Source organism: Misgurnus anguillicaudatus, chromosome 15 (genome assembly GCF_027580225.2).
Source record: "Misgurnus anguillicaudatus chromosome 15, ASM2758022v2, whole genome shotgun sequence".
NCBI classification, from domain to species: domain Eukaryota; kingdom Metazoa; phylum Chordata; class Actinopteri; order Cypriniformes; family Cobitidae; genus Misgurnus; species Misgurnus anguillicaudatus.
Window position 1 is genome coordinate 15,316,081 of NC_073351.2, and position 20,488 is coordinate 15,336,568.

The following is a 20,488-nucleotide window of genomic DNA, read 5'->3' on the forward strand; positions in this document are numbered from 1 at the left end:
ACTGCAGTCTCTTCCCTATGTGGGCAAAATTCCAGAGGGTCTGAAACCAGGACTGGCCTTGTACTTTCAGGGAGTGGCTGGCACCACAGGTGACCGGTAAGTAGTACTTTTGGTAGCTGGGTATCTGTGATCATATCGACAGTGCATGTAATCCTGAAATGTAGTCAGGATAACACTGTATCCTTCAACACACACAGAATTTTAAACTAGTTGTGATCTAAGGTGAAGTGCTTGTGGGATGTAAGAATTCATCATGGGCCTCGAAAGATTGATAAAGCCTTTTGTCGTTTATATGTAGATGCCTTAATGTGTTCCAACTTTCATGCAGGTTTGCAATAAACTTCAAGACTGGGCCATCTGACAAGGATGACGTTGCTTTTCACTTCAATCCACGATACAACTCGAATGTAGCTATGAACAGCTTCAGAAATGGAGGATGGGAAGATGAGGAATCCGGCCCCGACAACCCCTTCAATGTGGGACAAGCTTTTGAGATGTTCATTGTCATCAAGTCTGAAGGATATCAGGTACACGCTTTGTCACCCAAATTAAAATCAAAACTGCTCAAGAGACAGCTGAGAGCTTTTCTTCACACTGACCTTTTGGCTTCGATTCATCAGGTGTACGTGAATGGCAAGGAGCACTACCTCTTCAAACACCGCATACCGCTGGAAAAAGTGTCAGTGATAAACATTGAAGGACATGTTGCTGTGAACCTGTTTGCTTTCATACAAGTAATTAAAATGTTTTTGACAGTATTATCGAAGCATGAATGATACTGTGCGTGAGGCCAGTGGCAATCATGGTGAGAAAAGATCTTTCAAAATATCCCATTTCTCTTCTTGCTCTTTAGAAGTGGAGCACATCTATATTTGCTACGCAACTAAGGGGCTTCTTGCGCTGGTCTCCTTCCAACATAGAGTCGGAGCTCTCGCTTCCCGTCCAAAATCCTGTGAGTCAAACAGTAGATGCTCTCCACTCCCTGTTCAGTGTGCAATGTAGAGGAAGCATTTCATCAAACAGTGGTGCATTAAAATAGTGTTTCTTTTCAAAAAGCCAAATGCATACCGAAGAGACAAAACTGTAATGCCCCAAGAAATTACAAGTGTTTCATTTCAATTGGTTCAAGACTTTTCCCACAAGATTCTGGTTAACATAGGACTGATGCCTATTTTTTGTGCTCACTGCAGGCCCTTCCCTATGTGGGTCCCATTTCTGGGGGACTGAAATCAGGCGTTGCATTGTTCTTGAAGGGAGTTGTTGGTACTGCAGGTGATCGGTAAGTGTTATATGTAATGACTGTGCACAAGAAGTCCTATAGAACATGAATGTGTACGTAGAACGTAGTCAGGGAAAGATGCCACGCATCAACACAGTGGAACAGTGAACCATTTATGGTTTGAAGTGTTGTAGTTTCAGGCGGTAGGAATACATCATGAAACTTAAAAGTTTGAAAAAAACAACAAAGTTCTAGTCATTCGGAGTTAGTTGATTTGACACGCGTTAACTTCTCGGCAGGTTTGCAATAAACTTCAAGACTGGGCAGTCTGACAGTGATGACATTGCTTTCCACTTCAACCCGCGACACAACTCGAACGTGGTCATGAACACCTTCAGAAATGGAGAATGGGAGGCCGAGGAATTTGGCTCTGACAACCCCTTCAAAATGGGAGAAGCATTTGAGATGATTGTTGTGTTCAAATCTGAAGGATACCTGGTATGTGACTCGTGACACGAAATTCACGGAATGCCTAAAACATAGTAATGAAGTTGTCTTCACACCGACCTCTTGGTTTCGATTCATCAGGTATACGTGAATGGCAAGGAGCACTACCTGTTCCAACACCGTATTCCGCTGGAAAAAGTGTCCGTTCTGAATATCTCTGGTGATGTTGTCGTGAACGTTGCTGGCTTCATACAAGTATGTCAAAAACGCTTCCAGATGCTACGATAATATTGAAGTGTGAAAAATCCTGTTTCACAATCCAATGAGAACAACGTGGAGAGTAAAGATCGTTGTAAATAAACCTTTTTTTCCCCCTCTTTAGAACTGGTATAGTCTTGGCTTTTTGCGATGGGGCCTTTCCACCATACAGTCAGAGTTCTCACTTCCGGTCCAAAATCCTGTGAGTCACGCATGATTTTCTAAAACTTCACACCTTACAATAACATGCAAGCACTTCAAATAACAGTTGTGCCCGACAACGGCATTTTAACAAAGAAGCCATAGTCACATCGCAGTGTCCGATGCCTAAAGAAATTCTGAATTTCCCATGTCAATGACTTGAAAACCTGCCACAAGGTTCTGTTTGACATAGGACTAATGCCTATTTATTCTGCTTACTGCAGTCTCTTCCCTATGTGGGCAAAATTCCAGAGGGTCTGAAACCAGGACTGGCCTTGTACTTTCAGGGAGTGGCTGGCACCACAGGTGACCGGTAAGTAGTACTTTTGGTAGCTGGGTATCTGTGATCATATCGACAGTGCATGTAATCCTGAAATGTAGTCAGGATAACACTGTATCCTTCAACACACACAGAATTTTAAACTAGTTGTGATCTAAGGTGAAGTGCTTGTGGGATGTAAGAATTCATCATGGGCCTCGAAAGATTGATAAAGCCTTTTGTCGTTTATATGTAGATGCCTTAATGTGTTCCAACTTTCATGCAGGTTTGCAATAAACTTCAAGACTGGGCCATCTGACAAGGATGACGTTGCTTTTCACTTCAATCCACGATACAACTCGAATGTAGCTATGAACAGCTTCAGAAATGGAGGATGGGAAGATGAGGAATCCGGCCCCGACAACCCCTTCAATGTGGGACAAGCTTTTGAGATGTTCATTGTCATCAAGTCTGAAGGATATCAGGTACACGCTTTGTCACCCAAATTAAAATCAAAACTGCTCAAGAGACAGCTGAGAGCTTTTCTTCACACTGACCTTTTGGCTTCGATTCATCAGGTGTACGTGAATGGCAAGGAGCACTACCTCTTCAAACACCGCATACCGCTGGAAAAAGTGTCAGTGATAAACATTGAAGGACATGTTGCTGTGAACCTGTTTGCTTTCATACAAGTAATTAAAATGTTTTTGACAGTATTATCGAAGCATGAATGATACTGTGCGTGAGGCCAGTGGCAATCATGGTGAGAAAAGATCTTTCAAAATATCCCATTTCTCTTCTTGCTCTTTAGAAGTGGAGCACATCTATATTTGCTACGCAACTAAGGGGCTTCTTGCGCTGGTCTCCTTCCAACATAGAGTCGGAGCTCTCGCTTCCCGTCCAAAATCCTGTGAGTCAAACAGTAGATGCTCTCCACTCCCTGTTCAGTGTGCAATGTAGAGGAAGCATTTCATCAAACAGTGGTGCATTAAAATAGTGTTTCTTTTCAAAAAGCCAAATGCATACTGAAGAGACAAAACTGTAATGCCCCAAGAAATTACAAGTGTTTCATTTCAATTGGTTCAAGACTTTTCCCACAAGATTCTGGTTAACATAGGACTGATGCCTATTTTTTGTGCTCACTGCAGGCCCTTCCCTATGTGGGTCCCATTTCTGGGGGACTGAAAGCAGGCGTTGCATTGTTCTTGAAGGGAGTTGTTGGTACTGCAGGTGATCGGTAAGTGTTATATGTAATGACTGTGCACAAGAAGTCCTATAGAACATGAATGTGTACGTAGAACGTAGTCAGGGAAAGATGCCACGCATCAACACAGTGGAACAGTGAACCATTTATGGTTTGAAGTGTTGTAGTTTCAGGCGGTAGGAATACATCATGAAACTTAAAAGTTTGAAAAAAACAACAAAGTTCTAGTCATTCGGAGTTAGTTGATTTGACACGCGTTAACTTCTCGGCAGGTTTGCAATAAACTTCAAGACTGGGCAGTCTGACAGTGATGACATTGCTTTCCACTTCAACCCGCGACACAACTCGAACGTGGTCATGAACACCTTCAGAAATGGAGAATGGGAGGCCGAGGAATTTGGCTCTGACAACCCCTTCAAAATGGGAGAAGCATTTGAGATGATTGTTGTGTTCAAATCTGAAGGATACCTGGTATGTGACTCGTGACACGAAATTCACGGAATGCCTAAAACATAGTAATGAAGTTGTCTTCTTGGTTTCGATTCATCAGGTATACGTGAATGGCAAGGAGCACTACCTGTTCCAACACCGTATTCCGCTGGAAAAAGTGTCCGTTCTGAATATCTCTGGTGATGTTGTCGTGAACGTTGCTGGCTTCATACAAGTATGTCAAAAACGCTTCCGGATGCTACGATAATATTGAAGTGTGAAAAATCCTGTTTCACAATCCAATGAGAACAACGTGGAGAGTAAAGATCGTTGTAAATAAACCTTTTTTTCCCCCTCTTTAGAACTGGTATAGTCTTGGCTTTTTGCGATGGGGCCTTTCCACCATACAGTCAGAGTTCTCACTTCCGGTCCAAAATCCTGTGAGTCACGCATGATTTTCTAAAACTTCACACCTTACAATAACATGCAAGCACTTCAAATAACAGTTGTGCCCGACAACGGCATTTTAACAAAGAAGCCATAGTCACATCGCAGTGTCCGATGCCTAAAGAAATTCTGAATTTCCCATGTCAATGACTTGAAAACCTGCCACAAGGTTCTGTTTGACATAGGACTAATGCCTATTTATTCTGCTTACTGCAGTCTCTTCCCTATGTGGGCAAAATTCCAGAGGGTCTGAAACCAGGACTGGCCTTGTACTTTCAGGGAGTGGCTGGCACCACAGGTGACCGGTAAGTAGTACTTTTGGTAGCTGGGTATCTGTGATCATATCGACAGTGCATGTAATCCTGAAATGTAGTCAGGATAACACTGTATCCTTCAACACACACAGAATTTTAAACTAGTTGTGATCTAAGGTGAAGTGCTTGTGGGATGTAAGAATTCATCATGGGCCTTGAAAGATTGATAAAGCCTTTTGTCGTTTATATGTAGATGCCTTAATGTGTTCCAACTTTCATGCAGGTTTGCAATAAACTTCAAGACTGGGCCATCTGACAAGGATGACGTTGCTTTTCACTTCAATCCACGATACAACTCGAATGTAGCTATGAACAGCTTCAGAAATGGAGGATGGGAAGATGAGGAATCCGGCCCCGACAACCCCTTCAATGTGGGACAAGCTTTTGAGATGTTCATTGTCATCAAGTCTGAAGGATATCAGGTACACGCTTTGTCACCCAAATTAAAATCAAAACTGCTCAAGAGACAGCTGAGAGCTTTTCTTCACACTGACCTTTTGGCTTCGATTCATCAGGTGTACGTGAATGGCAAGGAGCACTACCTCTTCAAACACCGCATACCGCTGGAAAAAGTGTCAGTGATAAACATTGAAGGACATGTTGCTGTGAACCTGTTTGCTTTCATACAAGTAATTAAAATGTTTTTGACAGTTCTGGAAACATTGAAATATGAATGATGTTCGTGACAAGCCAGTGGCAATCATGTGTTGAGTAAAAAATACCCTCTTTTCCCTCTAGAACTGGGACAAATCCTCATTTGCCAAGCATCTGAATGTCTTTTTGCAGTCTGCCTCATCTAACATAATCTCAGAACTCTCACTGCCAGTCAAAAATCCTGTGAGTGAACCTGCAGATCCTGTGTAATAAGTTCTTTGAGACGTTTCACATTTTGCATAATTTTTGCACGTACAAATACGTTATTTTGAATGTACAGTACTGTGCAAAAGTCTTACGCCACCATGCTACCAAGATGTGTTGTTTTTACAATTGTATAGTGATCACATATATATTTATTTCTCTGTCTCGTTATTAAAATACAACCATAAAATACAGGAAATAAGTATGTAGTATTAAAAACAGTATAAAAGTATAAGCTGAAGTTTCAAGTATTTAGGGTAAACTCCTGTTCCACTTGAGCAATAGCAGGCAGCTGCAAGATTCAGTATTTCAGGTTTTAGACGCAAAATGTGAACCGCCCCTTAGTGTGCAATAAAGTGGTAGCACCTAAAGATGTTTTTTAATATGATATTGTAAAAAATAAAAAATCTTATTCAGATTCTAATTTTAGCTATTATAGATCTGATGTTTGTTTGTTTTATGACAGTCCCTTCCATATGTGGGCCCGATTTCTGGGGGATTAAGACCAGGCATGGCCATGTACTTGCAGGGTGTTGTTGGTAGTGAAACTGACCCGTAAGTGAATCTTATCATATATACAATTAATATTTTTCAAGAATTTATCAAATTACAAACGGTTTGTCATAATTTTTAACGTCACTGTAGATTTGCAATAAACCTCAAGACTGGGCAGTCAGACAAGGATGACATTGCTTTTCACTTTCACTTCCAAAATAACGTCAAGGCGGTCATGAATAGCTTCAGGGGAGAAAAATGGGAAGCTGAAGAATTTGCTCCTGTTCCCCCCTTCAAAATGGGAGAACCTTTGGAGTTAATAATTGTTATCAAAACTGAAGGATATCAGGTATGTGCCTTGTGACATGAAACAAGACATCTAAAAAATAGCCAAGAACTTGTCATTATATAAATCATTTAATTCTGATTCATCAGGTTTCTGTAAATGGCTACGAGATTTACTTGTTCAGGCACCGTATACCTGTGGAAAAAGTTTCAGCTTTGAATATTGTTGGAAATGTTGCTGTAAATCTTTGTGGCTTCATTCAAGTGAGTAAAACATTTTTATCATTATTTTATCAGTTGCAAAATCCAGTAAGAATTAAGTGGAAGATAAAAACTTTTATGAACTTTTCTGTCTTTATTTTGCCTTAATAGAACTGGAGCCAGAGTTCATTTGCTGTGAAAGGCATGCAAATCTTAGATGTGGGCAGCCTGCAGTGTGAACTTCCCAGCATACAATCAGACCTCTTGCTTCCAGTTCAAAATCCTATAAGTTACATACAGTACAGGTTGAAGCGGTTGGTTCTTTCAAGAGGTTGAAAGAAACATGAGTCATTATAGAAATTTAAGATTTTCTACAGTAATAAGTTTTAAACCCACCATAACCTTCTAGATGACATAGGGCTGATAGCTGTTTGTTTTTACTGCAGATAATTCCCTATATGGGCCCAATTCCTGGGGGAGTGAAACCAGGCATGTCCTTGTTTATGCATGGAATTGTTGCTAGTAATGCTGACTGGTAAGCATTTATTTAGATGGATGTGTGTTTGCAACTATATACAATGCATTATTACAATTATTTATCTAATATGCACAGAATTGAGGTTGTTTAGCTTATTATACAATGCACTGCTAGATTTAGTTATTCATTTAATGGCACTGAAAAGGTATCAGTACAGTAATTGAAATGTCTTGTTTACAAAAATGTAACTTTAATCATTTCATTGATATTTAAAGTCCCCTTGTAGGGAAAATCAGGGTTTTATTGTTGATTATATTTCTATGTGGTGTTTTTAATAAGCTTTAAGACATGTCGTGTGCAAATTTATCATTCAACATCATTGCTAAGTACTTTCTCCATAGAATTGCAAGTCTCATTCCAGCGGTTTAAAATTGCTTTGTTTTCTATTGTCACAAACATGTAAGCAATCTTAACAATTGAATGCTTGGATCAGTTGTTCGAGTTAATGATTGCAGCAAAGCTGCTTTACTTCTGCTTCTGTGATGTTCACACCTGTTAACATCAGTGCTAAAAAATTAGTGCTGCAAACGTGTAGTTCACGTATACATTGGGTGAAACCAAACTTAGCAGTTACTTATCTGAAACTGCCAAATGTAGCATCTATGCGAAAGAGCTCGGACCATAGGTTTGAATATGCGGATTAGTCCCCACCACCACTGTGTTATTGAGTAGAGACAAATTCACACATTCATAGATTACTGGGACAGGTAAAACTTTTATATGTGCAAATATGATGTTCAAAGATGAGTTTTAACTGATATAACTATTGACTACAGGGAGACTTTAACAAATTTGAGTGTTTTGATGCAAAACCACATGTTCTTTTTTTTGCAAAAAACTCAACTTCTTTGGACAAGACGTAGTAAGCAGTTGCAAATCACTAAAGGTGCAGCTGAAAACATTGAAAAATAATTCAGAATGTAAAAATAAAGAAACTGAACCATACATTAGGGGGCGCTGTGATCCATGTGACTACCACATTTGATATTCAGGTCAATGTATTCACAAGGGACCCAATTTTGAATCGTATCCTTTTGCATGCTGACATTGATCCAGTTAATCTTCTGTGCACTTAATAGATTCTGCCAAGAAACCACTATTTCTAAATGGCCATAGGCTGAGATTAAGCTGATTTAAGGCGAAGGTATTTGATGAACGTATAGTACGTGCCGAGAGCATTTGGTCAACATCTTTATCTCATATTTGATCGAGGTGTCATTCAGTGGCTTTTGCATCTGAGCTCCTCATGTATTGCACAGTATATGTACAATGCTTTATAGAGAATTTATGTTCCTAGAATCTAGTCTGAAAAGAAACAATCCATCAATACACACGGACTAATTAAACATTAGTGATTTGAGGTGTAGTAGTTTTAGGCTTTTGGAATTCAATATGGAACTTAAAAAATTTACACTGTTGTCATTTGCATTTACTGTAGTTACTTTGACACGTCTCAACTTCCATTCAGGTTTTCTATAAACTTCTTGAGTGGGCAGTCTGACAAGGATGACATTGCTTTCCAGTTGAAGCCGCAACTGAACTCGAAGGTAGTCATGAACACGCGTAGAAATGGAGAATGGGAGACTGAGGAATATGCTTCAATCAACCCCTTTAAACAGGGAGAAGCTTTTGAGTTGTTTATTTTCTTCACACCCCATGGATACCAGGTGTGTTACCTATGTCAATATAAACAAATGTATAAGTGGTCTGTGTGCTGTGTGCCTAATAGAATATGTCTGTATAAAAAATAAATATATCAAATATTTTTGAAATCAATACCAAGATGATAAATGTAACCATTAAAATATATATATATATATTTTATAATAGGTTTTGTAGCAAGGGCACCACCACCTTGTAGTACCACAACCTTTACAAGGTTGTCTTGCCTGAGTTCAACAGATACAATGATAGACAAACCATTAAAACAGACATTGGAAGACAGGGAAGATGGGAATGTTTTAGCTTTGTTTTTGTTTTAGCTTTTACTTAGATTAAGTAATCTTATGTGATCCCTCCCGGCAAATTGAGTCGGAATGAACAAATAAAAAAAATTTTTTTTACAGTCTGTATTTTGAAAAACCTTAAAAATTATGTATGATTTCTTTGAATCTAGCAAAATCTTTCAATTTTGAGAACAATTGAGTTTAAGTTTTTTTAAAGGTTCTGAAACAAAATTACTGCTATTACTTATAGGTTTGGCACACATAGGGTGGGTTGCACCAACAAGAATTAGGTATACATTTGGTTTAAATCAAAGCTTATTTAATAATTCTGTTGCACCAAACTTTAACCCTGTTTAAAAATAATCTGGGTTACATTTAAACTGTCATTTTGATCCAGTTTTAAATTTTACAGTAAAACTAGATTATCTTTAATTACCGTAAAACTTCAAATAATAGCCCGGGCTTTTATTTTCCCAAACCTATCATCACACCAGGCGTCTAAAAGAGACAGGCGTCTATAAGAGACAGGCTTTTAATTTAATTGTTCCAGCATGACAGCAGGAGGTTACCACATATTACGTTTTATTTTTAATTTGAATGTGTTTAACAAATTAGTTAGTGTAATAACAACAGTCTTAAATTATTGGCAGTATAAATAAAGCAAACAAGGATATGCTTTTTATTGGTTGTTGCGTGAAATCTTACCCAGATACAACAGTGCTATTTTCTGATTGGCTATTGTGTAGCCTCTTTCTCTTTTTTTGTATTGGCTCGCTCGACTAGAACTCTAGGGAAGACGGGCTTGATAGAGAGAGAGAGCAGTGCGGCCAGATACATTTTAGGCGCTGCAGCATATTAAATATGATAAATAGTGTTTCCGCGCGGGAAATACAATGTGTGGCGGGAGTGCATGCATGACAAAAGACTGAAAGCCCGTCTATTATCAGCTGCCTCAAAACACTACCGGCCCACGGGGAAAAGTCCCGACTCTCTCAATTGCCACTTCGCTACTGTCATCATCACTTCAATCCTGCGACGAAGCTTGTTGTGTTGTCATAGTGATGAGTAACGGAATGACTGTGTCTGTCACGTGACATCTACCGGTAAGCAAAAAAAAAAACTTTAGCGTGTTCAATCTGCACCATAGAACTGTCTTAAACAGACTATCTGACGGGTTTTAGAAGATTAAATACAACCCGAAACTAAAAAACAGACCAGGCCTTTATTTAAGACAGGCGTTTATTTACCCAAACCTGTCGTCACACCAGGCGTCTAAAAGAGACAGGCGTCTATTTGGGACTCGGCTATTATTTGAAGTTTTACGGTATGTTGCTCCATTACTTTAAACTCTGTTTAGGGATTTAGGGATCTCAGATAGGGATTAACTTTAAACTTGCATATGAGGAGGTTTAAATTTTTTTTTTACAATTAAATGTGTGGCTAAATCATCAGAAACCGACACCGCAAACATTGTGGCGCTATTCAAAGATGCGTTTATTATAACATCTCAACAGAGTAAGTTTGGCGGCTTAAAAAGATTAACAGCACCGGTGACAGCTATCGATGCTCGTATGCGCTTCTCCTCTGTCACGCACTCCAGTTAGAAACTTAAGGGCAGTGAATGAACAGACACATGGCGGTGCCTTATGGCAAATGCTTCAGCACATGTTGTTTATTATATCACAATATCTGAGCTTCGCAATATTTCCTGCCAATTGCTCCGTTAAATCTATACAATAGATTGTTTTAAAAGATCGTCAAATGTTTTTATTTAAATAAAATCTTTAGATTACCCATGTATGTAGGTAGGGATTTCTAATCACTGATCTATATTAATGACTGGATTGCACATAGAATGCTTAATGTAGCAGCGTGAGGTGAAGCCAGCACATAGATATATACACTAGATGTCGCCTTGGGGTTCTGAGCATGCGTCACAACCGCCACCATCTTGGAATAGGGGTCTTGTCATAGGACGTAGCAAGGTAAAGCTGCTATCCCCGCCTTTACTTCGAATACATGGATGCCAGACATTTGTGCTGCCTATGGATGTAAGGCCTACTAGCACTATGCATTATAGTTAGAAAAAGTAGATTTTCATATTATCAAAACTTTAATTTTTTTCTGGACATGGCTAAATACATGTCTGACTGTTGAAACGAACCAAAAGAAAACCTAGAAAATCGCATTCATGACGATTTATTGTGATTTTTTACACCATTGTCTACAATGACGCTGATGGCGGCTCTATTTGACGCATTAGGTTCAATAAACTGCTGTAGCCAAGGCGACATCTGGTGTACATTTCTATGAAGCCAGCACAGAGTTTGAGTAGCCATTTTGGTATGCCCAACCTGCAGTAGGCGTCATTGACTTACATTAAAAAGCATGATCTATCTTTCGGTTTACAGCGTATCAATCACACAAGATTAGTTTTATGTGTATGTAAATTAATTGTTACTTTTGATGTTATTTGCAATGTTTATGTTTTAATCGGGCAGTATAAGGGATTTATAAAAACTGTTAAGGTGAGTGTGTCTGCATTCTGTTAATAACACGGTATAAATACAGTTTTTCGACATTTAGCTACACAGTCAGTGTTGTTTCTCTGAATAAGTTTAGGTAACTTGTATAGGTAACATAATTACAAAACCAGCAAATTATTGAAAAACAGAGACTAGTAAAGTGATATTTTATCATTAAAATCTGATGACGTCCATTGATTTAAAAGAATGTTTGGGCATACCAATATGGCGTCGCAGTGGCTTCAGAATTGTGACATCATGAACAATCTAGTCATTTATATAGATCAGTGTTTATAATACAAAAATTACAATACCTTTGCCAGCATAAACTGTTAATTTCCTTTTTGAATGACAACGGACATCATGGCGGACAAAACAAATTGCAGATGTAGGGTTTAATACAGGTTCAAGTTTTAATCTAAGATTTGTTAATCTGTGTTTAAATTTAAGTGGTGCTACACAACTCGAATTAAAATTAAACTGAGATCAACAAACCATAGATAAGCTCTAAACTCTGCTTAATTTAATCCTTGTTGGTGCAACCCACCCATAAAGTCAAAACCAATATCTATATGAAATATATGTTCATCTTTTGTCTTTCTTTTATTGTTTGATTATTGTGTTGGCACTTTTACTACTAGTCTCTGAACTGTTGTATTTTGTCATATACTGCAGACTTTGCAGACACTTCCGCAACACATGCAACCACAAAAAATATCAGTGGGGATAATTGCTCATCTTACCGACAATAGTTATTTGTGCCATTTAAAAACAAACCAACCTCAAAATAATATAAACTCCTAGCCCGACCAGGCTTGCCCTAAAAATGTTTACTTTTATTATTCTTTAAACTTGTTCTTGTAGGTACATGTGAAAGGCCAAGAACTCTTCATGTACAAGCACCGCATGCCTTTGGACAAAGTAACTGCACTTTTTATTGAAGGTGGAGTCTCTGTCGGCATCTTTAGTTTTATGATGGTGAGTAATAAAGAAAAATGTCGACAATATGTTAAATATTCTTAAAGTGTACATCCACTACCTTTAAAGTTTAAACAGTTACCATACTCTTCACAAATGCTGTTAAATATATTGCTCATAAACATATACAAAATTCAGACCACCTCTTTTGGTTATGCTTTTTTACAGGGTATGGAAGTCAGTTTCGTTTCTCCTCCAACTGTTCATTACACTCATCATGGTATGGGAGGTGGTTTTATTTCTCTTCCCAAAGTTCGTCACACTCATCATGGTATGGAAGGTGGTCTTATTTCTCTTCCCACTGTTCATCACACTCGTTTGGAAGGTGGTCTTATTTCTTCTCCCACTGTTCATCACACTCGTATGGAAGGCGGTCTTATTTCTCTTCCCACTGTTCGGCACACTCATCATAGTATGGAAGGTGGTCTTATTTCTTCTTCCACTGTTCATCATACTCGTATGGAAGGTGGTCTTATTTCTTCTCCCACTGTTCATCACACTCGTATGGAAGGTGGTCTTATTTCTCTTCCCACTGTTCAGCACACTCATCATAGTATGGAAGGTGGTCTTATTTCTTCTTCCACTGTTCATCATACTCGTATGGAAGGTGGTCTTATTTCTTCTTCCACTGTTCAGCACACTCATCATAGTATGGAAGGTGGTCTTATTTCTTCTCCCACTGTTCATCACACTCGTATGGAAGGTGGTCTTATTCCTCCTTCCACTGGTCATCACCATCGTCATGGTATGGAAGGTGGTCGTATTCCTCCTTCCACTGGTCATCACCATCGTCATGGTATGGAAGGTGGTCGTATTCCTCCTACTGCTCATCACCCTCATCATGGAAGAGGAGGCGGTTGCATCCCTCCTCCTCATGGTCAAACTCATAAAAAGTGCTAAAGTTTACAAAAGTTGTGCATCCCTCCTCCATGCATATAAATATTCACACATTAAGCATGATGATGGTCGTAGTCTAAGTCCATGACATCACTGTTATTGATGTTATTACAGTCAAATAAAAAAACACATCTGAGTTCTGAGTTTTGTTCCACAGCACACACCTGTATACTGGTACTGCCACTATAAAGCTATATAGAAACTGTTATACAATGTTCATTACAGAAATTGAGAAGTTCAGATGCAAAACTCTCTTGTTTTTACTTATTGGGTTATAAAACATCTTACCAAAGTATTGCAGTTAAAAATTAGCTAGCTGGCTAACACTGGCACATTTACAGTACTGTCGATTAATGTGTATTGTGCTAATAAATAAAATAAACAAACAAACAAAAAAGCCCTCTAAGTGTGTCTGACATGTTTTCAGTAATTTAGGTTCAGTAATTTCACTTTAATGTCAATAAAAATGTTATTAGACAGTAAAATGCACAAATCTCAATTTAGTTGTTTCATTGGTACAGTATTTAACCATATTGACTGCCTTTAGCTGCAAAACCCTCTAAGTACATGCAAAAAATATCTAGTCTCTCTTCGCTGTCCTTTCTAAATAAAGGTAAAAGGCTCAAAAATTTTGTCAATATCCTAATATATTTGGTAAACCTCCTTTTACCTGGTGAAAAGCTCTTGCATCGTTTATCCAATTCTTCTACCGTGCACACAGAAGACAGAAGAAATTGTCATAGCATTTAACTGATTCTGCCAACAAAGCGATATTTCTGAATGGCCTGAGGCCAGAATTAAGTGAATTTAAATCGAAAGTTTTTGATGAATGTTTAATACACAAACAAAATTCGATTCATATCATTATCTAATTTTTGATGGAGGTAGCGTTTAGCGGCTTTTGCATCTGTGCTCCCCAATTGTGAAAGTGGTTTAAAGACATATAAAAAATTTATTTATGTATTTATTTCCTAATGATGGTTGCTCCTAGCCTAACGTTGTCATACTCAATTCTAGTCAGAATTTGAGTCTGATATCGCTCCATTGAGCTATAATTATGAGGCGTGTCTCAACCGAAAAATGCATCTGCACTCAATTGGATAGACCTACGACCAATCAGAGAAACGGAGTGTGTGACGTATGTTGAAATGACGTCTTTGCAGCCTGACCAAACTGCTAGTTATTTCGCTACAATGACACTAACATTGTGATTATACTGAGTTAGCGAATGTACATCAACACCTACTATGTTTACAACATTTCGTTTATATCACAACATGAAGTGTTTACTAAGTCATAGAGTAAGACTATCTCTTACCATTTGTACGTTAGGTGAACTTCATCCACGACGATACACATTACGTTGGCTTGAAAATATTGGAGCCTAGCATGTCCCTCCACTTATTCAGCAACCATGATTCCGGGCTTCCGAAAAGAAGCTGGCAACGACCGCTGATTATATCCATCTCGTCATGCACGCTGAGTCGCATCGCCGTGATAACGTTACCCATTTCAGTTGCGACCAACTTTTGCCGAATAGGAAGGACGGCAAAAACATCAACAAATGCTCGCGTTTCTCTGTTGCTCTTTTAAAATCAATGCTCTGTCGATATCTTTTAGAACAGACTCAATGTCAGAATCCACACAGCTGAACTCTACAGCGGCAGCCATTCAACACACGCGCTCTTTGGTGACGTGGTTCATTACGTTACTGTTGATTATCTGTCCATCATCGTATAAAGCCCGCCCTGACAATTTGATTGGTTCGACCAGCATTTGTCCAAGCATAGTAGCTCCTCTACGGAGAAACCCCAGACCGATATTCCCGTTTTCAAAATCTTGTGGCCGGGGGTAAGATCGGCTGGCACCCAGGCTAGGTTGCTCCTAGCACAACAAATATCAGATGAAGTGAGTCATACTGTTTTAAGTTTGGTGTTGTAAATATGGAAAAGCTGATGTGTTTATGTGATTCTGCACATGCCTTTTTTTCTCCAAAAATTTTACTTTACTTGCTTTTTTTCCACGTGTTTCGGGTTTTTGTTGCCATTTTAAAGCATTCAAGATAAAGTTTTCTTAAATGTGTTGCATTTATATATTTTCCCCTTTCAGATTAACTTTTTAATCAAATTGCGTTGATCCTCTGTTTGGAACTGATTAAACTTAACACTGCTATTATTTTGATCATGTCACTTTTAATAAATGAGTCAATAACTCAGAACAAGTAGTCGGGATATCATTACCAATGGTCTATTGGATTATTCTATTTAAAACCTTTTCACGCAAAATTATGTATTTCTTTTACTCCTGAGAATTCTGCTGATTGAACAAACCATTTGAATACCAAATCTGCCCTCTGGCTTCTTTAAAAAACGAAACAGGTTTAGTTTTAATTGCACAACATTCTAAAATTACATGTCACACTGTTCTGACAATGTTACAGTGGCTGCATGAATAAACATTACAATACTATACACTCTTGAAGGGGGATTCATTTAAACAGGAGAGATTGATATTTCTGTGCATTGCAGGAACATTGACAACAATTCTGACAAGTAAAAGAAAATGATCCCTGCTTTGGCTGGTTAATTTTACTATTAAACAAAAATAAAGATAAGCCTCAAAAAATAGTTAGTATTTTTTAAATATATTCACCGTTGGAATCTGTTTTGCATCAACATTTACATTTAGCAGAGACTTTAATCCAAAGTGACTTACAATAGCAAGTAAGGGTGCTTTCACACATACACTGGCCGGCCCAAATGACGTTTTGGTCCGAGTACGGTTTGTTTGGGTCAGTGTGAACACAACAGCCGCACTGTGGTGCGCACTAAACGGCATCTGCCCCCTTGGTTTTTTCGAGCCAATGGATTTTGCATCCAACCTCAAAATCCAATAAGCGTCCATGAATCTGTTATTTGACTTTTAATCTGTTTAATATGCACAATATTATACATTCTGTGCTGCATCCTTGTCACTTTTCGGAGATTTTCGCCGTTTTGATAGTGTTTTGATCATGTTACATTACTTTTATTCTGGCGGCAGCTGGCGCTGCAGTCAGAGCAGTCGCAGACGTCATCAGTGTCTGGGCGCGCTCAAGAGCTCTCTGCTGTTGCTGGCTTGCTGCTGCATTTGGCTATCTGAGGAATTAAAACGTGTTAGAAACGCTCACAACATTTCCAAACCCCAGTACGGTAATGTGCAGTTAACCTCCTCTGTGTAGAAAATGTATGGTTTTAAATGTGACCGTCTCAACGCCATTAGTAGAGACTCATCTTCTTGGCACAACGCCAAAGTTCGCCAGAGTTCACGCGTGCGCGGAATCTCACATGCTCACATGAGGTAAAATTTAATGCAAAAATCCGTTCCTCTAATAATTTTATCTAAACATATTTTTTAAAATCATTATTGAACATTAAAATCAATCACGTGGCTATAGCTTGTGTCATTTTCGTTGTTTATATACTTTATGGATTTAAAATTACATTAATTTTATATGATAATGTAGTTGTTGTGCAAAATGCATTAATGACACAATTAAACAAGCCATTAAGACTTAAATAAAACATGCAGTTTCAGATGTAAATATGACAACCCAGGCTCATTGGAAATACGTTACTCTGCCTACATTTTTGCAAAACCTACCGTGTGTCTCAATCAGCTCCCTTGTTCAGTAGTCAGGGCACTGATCAGGGAGTCGGCCATTTTAAGGGATGTCTCAATCGCAAAATCCGTTCAGTGCACTGGAACGTTCGTTCCCTAAAAATTCCCACAATGCACCGCAAAAACCAGTGAGCATCAATGTTCCCTATGTTCCCTAACTGGAAATCACGTGACCTTTTCTGAAGCTCGCCAACCGAACATCACGTGATCCAACTCAATAAACTGTATGAAATGTTACAGAACTTTTATAAAGACAAACGTTTGTTTTAGTTGTAAATATAAACACACATTGCTACACAGTAAGGAACCACAATCTACTGAATATTTAAAATAATAATATTTATTTAAAATTGTAAATATATTTATTACATTTAAAATGTAATTATATGCCTCCAATTTTATGCACAGATATGTAAGAGAATAATGACAGCGTTTTTCACAATGTACTGTTTTTAAAATTAAGTCAGAGAGATGTTGGGTTTGCCGGTTGTTGATGAGTAACAGCTGTGAGTGATTACAATGCGCTTATAGCCACGTGACAGAAAAATAAGTGAACATTGTCCCAATGTGAAGTGAGCTAGGGTCCTTACCAGTGCCCAAACCTGTGTACACGATATACTGATTCACGACCTCGGGAGCTAGGGAACGAATTGAGACACACGGCTAAAATACGTAGCTGAAAGTACATTTCCCTGTGAAACGTCCACTAGAGGCGCTATGTGGTAGGCTATACAGCGAGTCATACTTGGCCCGTATCAGATGCATGTTTATTAACGTTTATAAAAGGGACAATATTAATAAAGGATGTTCAGACTTGTCAGCATACACTCATTTTGACATCAATTAGTAATTATTTCCATGTTTTTGAGGTGCCAAGAGCACATATCTTCTGGATCACACTTCCTCGAGGTCATCGCACTTACTCGAAGTAAGTTACCGAAAGAGTATGATATTGCCTCGCAAACGGAACAATTTATAATAAAAATGCATTTGTATGTTTTCGTTTTTTGTGTTTTGATGAAATTAAACGGCAGGGAATCGCACAATAATCATATCGCGTTGATTTCGTAATACGTACCAAACCGCACAAAACTAACGTTATATGGCAAACTATTCTTGAACAGCCAGACCAAATATTTTACATGGGTCTACGTGTCTCACTACCGAGCCTCGAGTAGGCTATGAGTTGTAACTGTTAATCCGAATAGATAATATCAAAAGATAATAAAGTTTTGCCAGAACGTAACGATATGTACGTTTCAGTCAGGTGATTGTTTTATGTACTCGGTGAAACGTACAGCAAGTTAGTGAGCAGTGGACACCCGGCTTATGGTATTGCCTCGCAAACGGAACAATTTATAATAAAAATGCATTTGTATGTTTTCGTTTTTTGTACAGAGACTCGAGTAGGCTATGGGTTAACTGTAACTGTTAATCCGAATAGATAATATCAAAAGATAATAAAGTTTTGCCAGAACGTAACGATATGTACGTTTCAGTCATGTGATTGTTTTATGTACTCGGTGAAACGTACAGCAAGTTAGTGAGCAGTGGACACCCGGCTTCAATTACCCTGGTACAAAAAATATATTTAATTGACCCCCATAATCTCAATTGATCTGTTCTTTTATGACCCGGATCATATTTATCTGGCCATTCAACTGGGTTTTAAATATTAATATTCCCTCGCAGTCTGATCTCAAATCAGCTAGCGCGGTCTGCGGTGAGTTAAAGAACGCTGCAGGTTCAGTAACATTCAGCGGTGAGTTTACGCTCAAATGCGGGTAAAACAACATTCAGAGAGGAGTTTTATTAAAACAGCGATCATCTGCAGGTAAAACAACACTCAGAAGTGACTTTAACAACGCTCCACGGCGCGTGAGAGTAGCATTTTAAGCGTTTTCTGCTCATCTAACTGTTAGCTTTGATTACCATGCTGGATGGTAAATAATTTTTATCAGAGGCTCGTTGATGTTAACAAATATAGATATAAATATACATTTTACTATACTTCGATTGTGTTTGATTAATTTATGTTTTATATGATTATTAATTAGTTTATTTAAAATCCTGTAATTTAATAACTCTGACGTCATCGAACGTCATTTTTTTTTATCGTAGTTGACCTTTGCATTGAGTATGAAAGTTAACTTAAGGGGCAGTCTGATGTCTACTCTACTGCTAAAAACTACTAAGACCAGCATAAGCTGGTTTTAGCTGGTCTCCCAGCTTAGTTTTAGCTGGTATTGCTGGTGTAGCAAGCTGTGTTTTGGTCACCTTGACCAGCTGATCCACCAGCTTGTAGGTTTGGACTGGGAGGACCAGCTTAAACCACCTTAAACCAGCTACCAGCTTATGGTGGTCTTAGCTGGCTTTTCCGGTAGGGAATATCAAAATTAGATAACTTAATTCAATAAATTGTGTCGTGTAAAAGGTAATCCTGCAGCAAGATACAGGGAAATGCAAGATTTTCAGTAGTGATATACCTATATTACACTAGCTCGCAACTAAGTTATTATGTTGACTTGTGTGCGTGAGTGCGTGTGTGTATTATTAGTTATTTATTTATTTTCTGTTTATGTCCTTCAAATTTGCAAGCTTCAAACTCTTTATACCCCCACCACCACAAACAAACCAAAAACAAAGGCACTTTTAATAGTCACATGTGTTTTGTTAAACTGTACTTGTCAGTCTCACTGTAGCACTCTCTGTTTACATTTATATTTGTTTTATCTGTTGTTCTCTTTGTTGTGAGTCTTTCTGTCTGTTTATGTTTCTGCCCATCAACATGTCCATCCATTCAGAGCTCCAATATCATCTTATGATCTTGGATAACTTGGTTGATGGTCAAGAACTGAAGGATGAGCTCCAAAGTCCTGATGACACTCTTGGTGAGCTGCAAGAAGAGGAAGCAGCAGCGCCAGTGAAGACACCTGAGCCGAGGGTGCATTAGAGAAAAGAGACATTGATGGGAAATATTGTCCATGCAAGGTCAAGCAGTAATCAACCAAGGAAAGGTCAGTATTGTTTACATTTTAAAATATATTTTTAGGATCTACACTGTTTGGGTACTTGCAGGTGTATAAAATTAATGAATACTTCTACTTCTAAGGGGCCAATCACACCAAAGGTGTTTATGGCAGTTGTAGACGCATTTTTTGAATGATATTCTATGGGCAGTGGGCGTTATGCACACTGTTTATTTGCGCCGAACGCCTTGCGTTTTTTGCTGCTGGCCGCAGCACGTGCTGTTTGAAGGAGCTGAGAGCGGAAAAGCGTCCGACGTCATTCGCATCTTTCCATTCTCCAATCGAATAAGGGGAGAGG

General features: G+C 38.5%; 2 protein-coding genes across 2 annotated transcripts; both read left to right on the forward strand.

The window, feature by feature from the left end:
- Nucleotides 1–4,923: 4,923 nt before the first annotated feature.
- LOC141349807 (galectin-8-like) lies at nucleotides 4,924–6,953 on the forward strand. The gene is made up of 6 exons (XM_073853977.1): nucleotides 4,924–5,407; nucleotides 5,517–5,615; nucleotides 6,103–6,191; nucleotides 6,282–6,480; nucleotides 6,567–6,680; nucleotides 6,789–6,953. The coding sequence occupies exons 1-6, from the start codon at nucleotides 5,087–5,089 to the stop codon at nucleotides 6,951–6,953; spliced, it is 987 nt and encodes a 328-aa protein (XP_073710078.1). The 5' UTR covers nucleotides 4,924–5,086.
- Nucleotides 6,954–7,069: 116 nt separating this feature from the next.
- Nucleotides 7,070–13,899, forward strand: LOC141349780 (uncharacterized). The gene is made up of 4 exons (XM_073853955.1): nucleotides 7,070–7,152; nucleotides 8,624–8,822; nucleotides 12,491–12,604; nucleotides 12,773–13,899. The coding sequence occupies exons 1-4, from the start codon at nucleotides 7,076–7,078 to the stop codon at nucleotides 13,502–13,504; spliced, it is 1,122 nt and encodes a 373-aa protein (XP_073710056.1). The 5' UTR covers nucleotides 7,070–7,075; the 3' UTR covers nucleotides 13,505–13,899.
- Nucleotides 13,900–20,488: the final 6,589 nt, after the last annotated feature.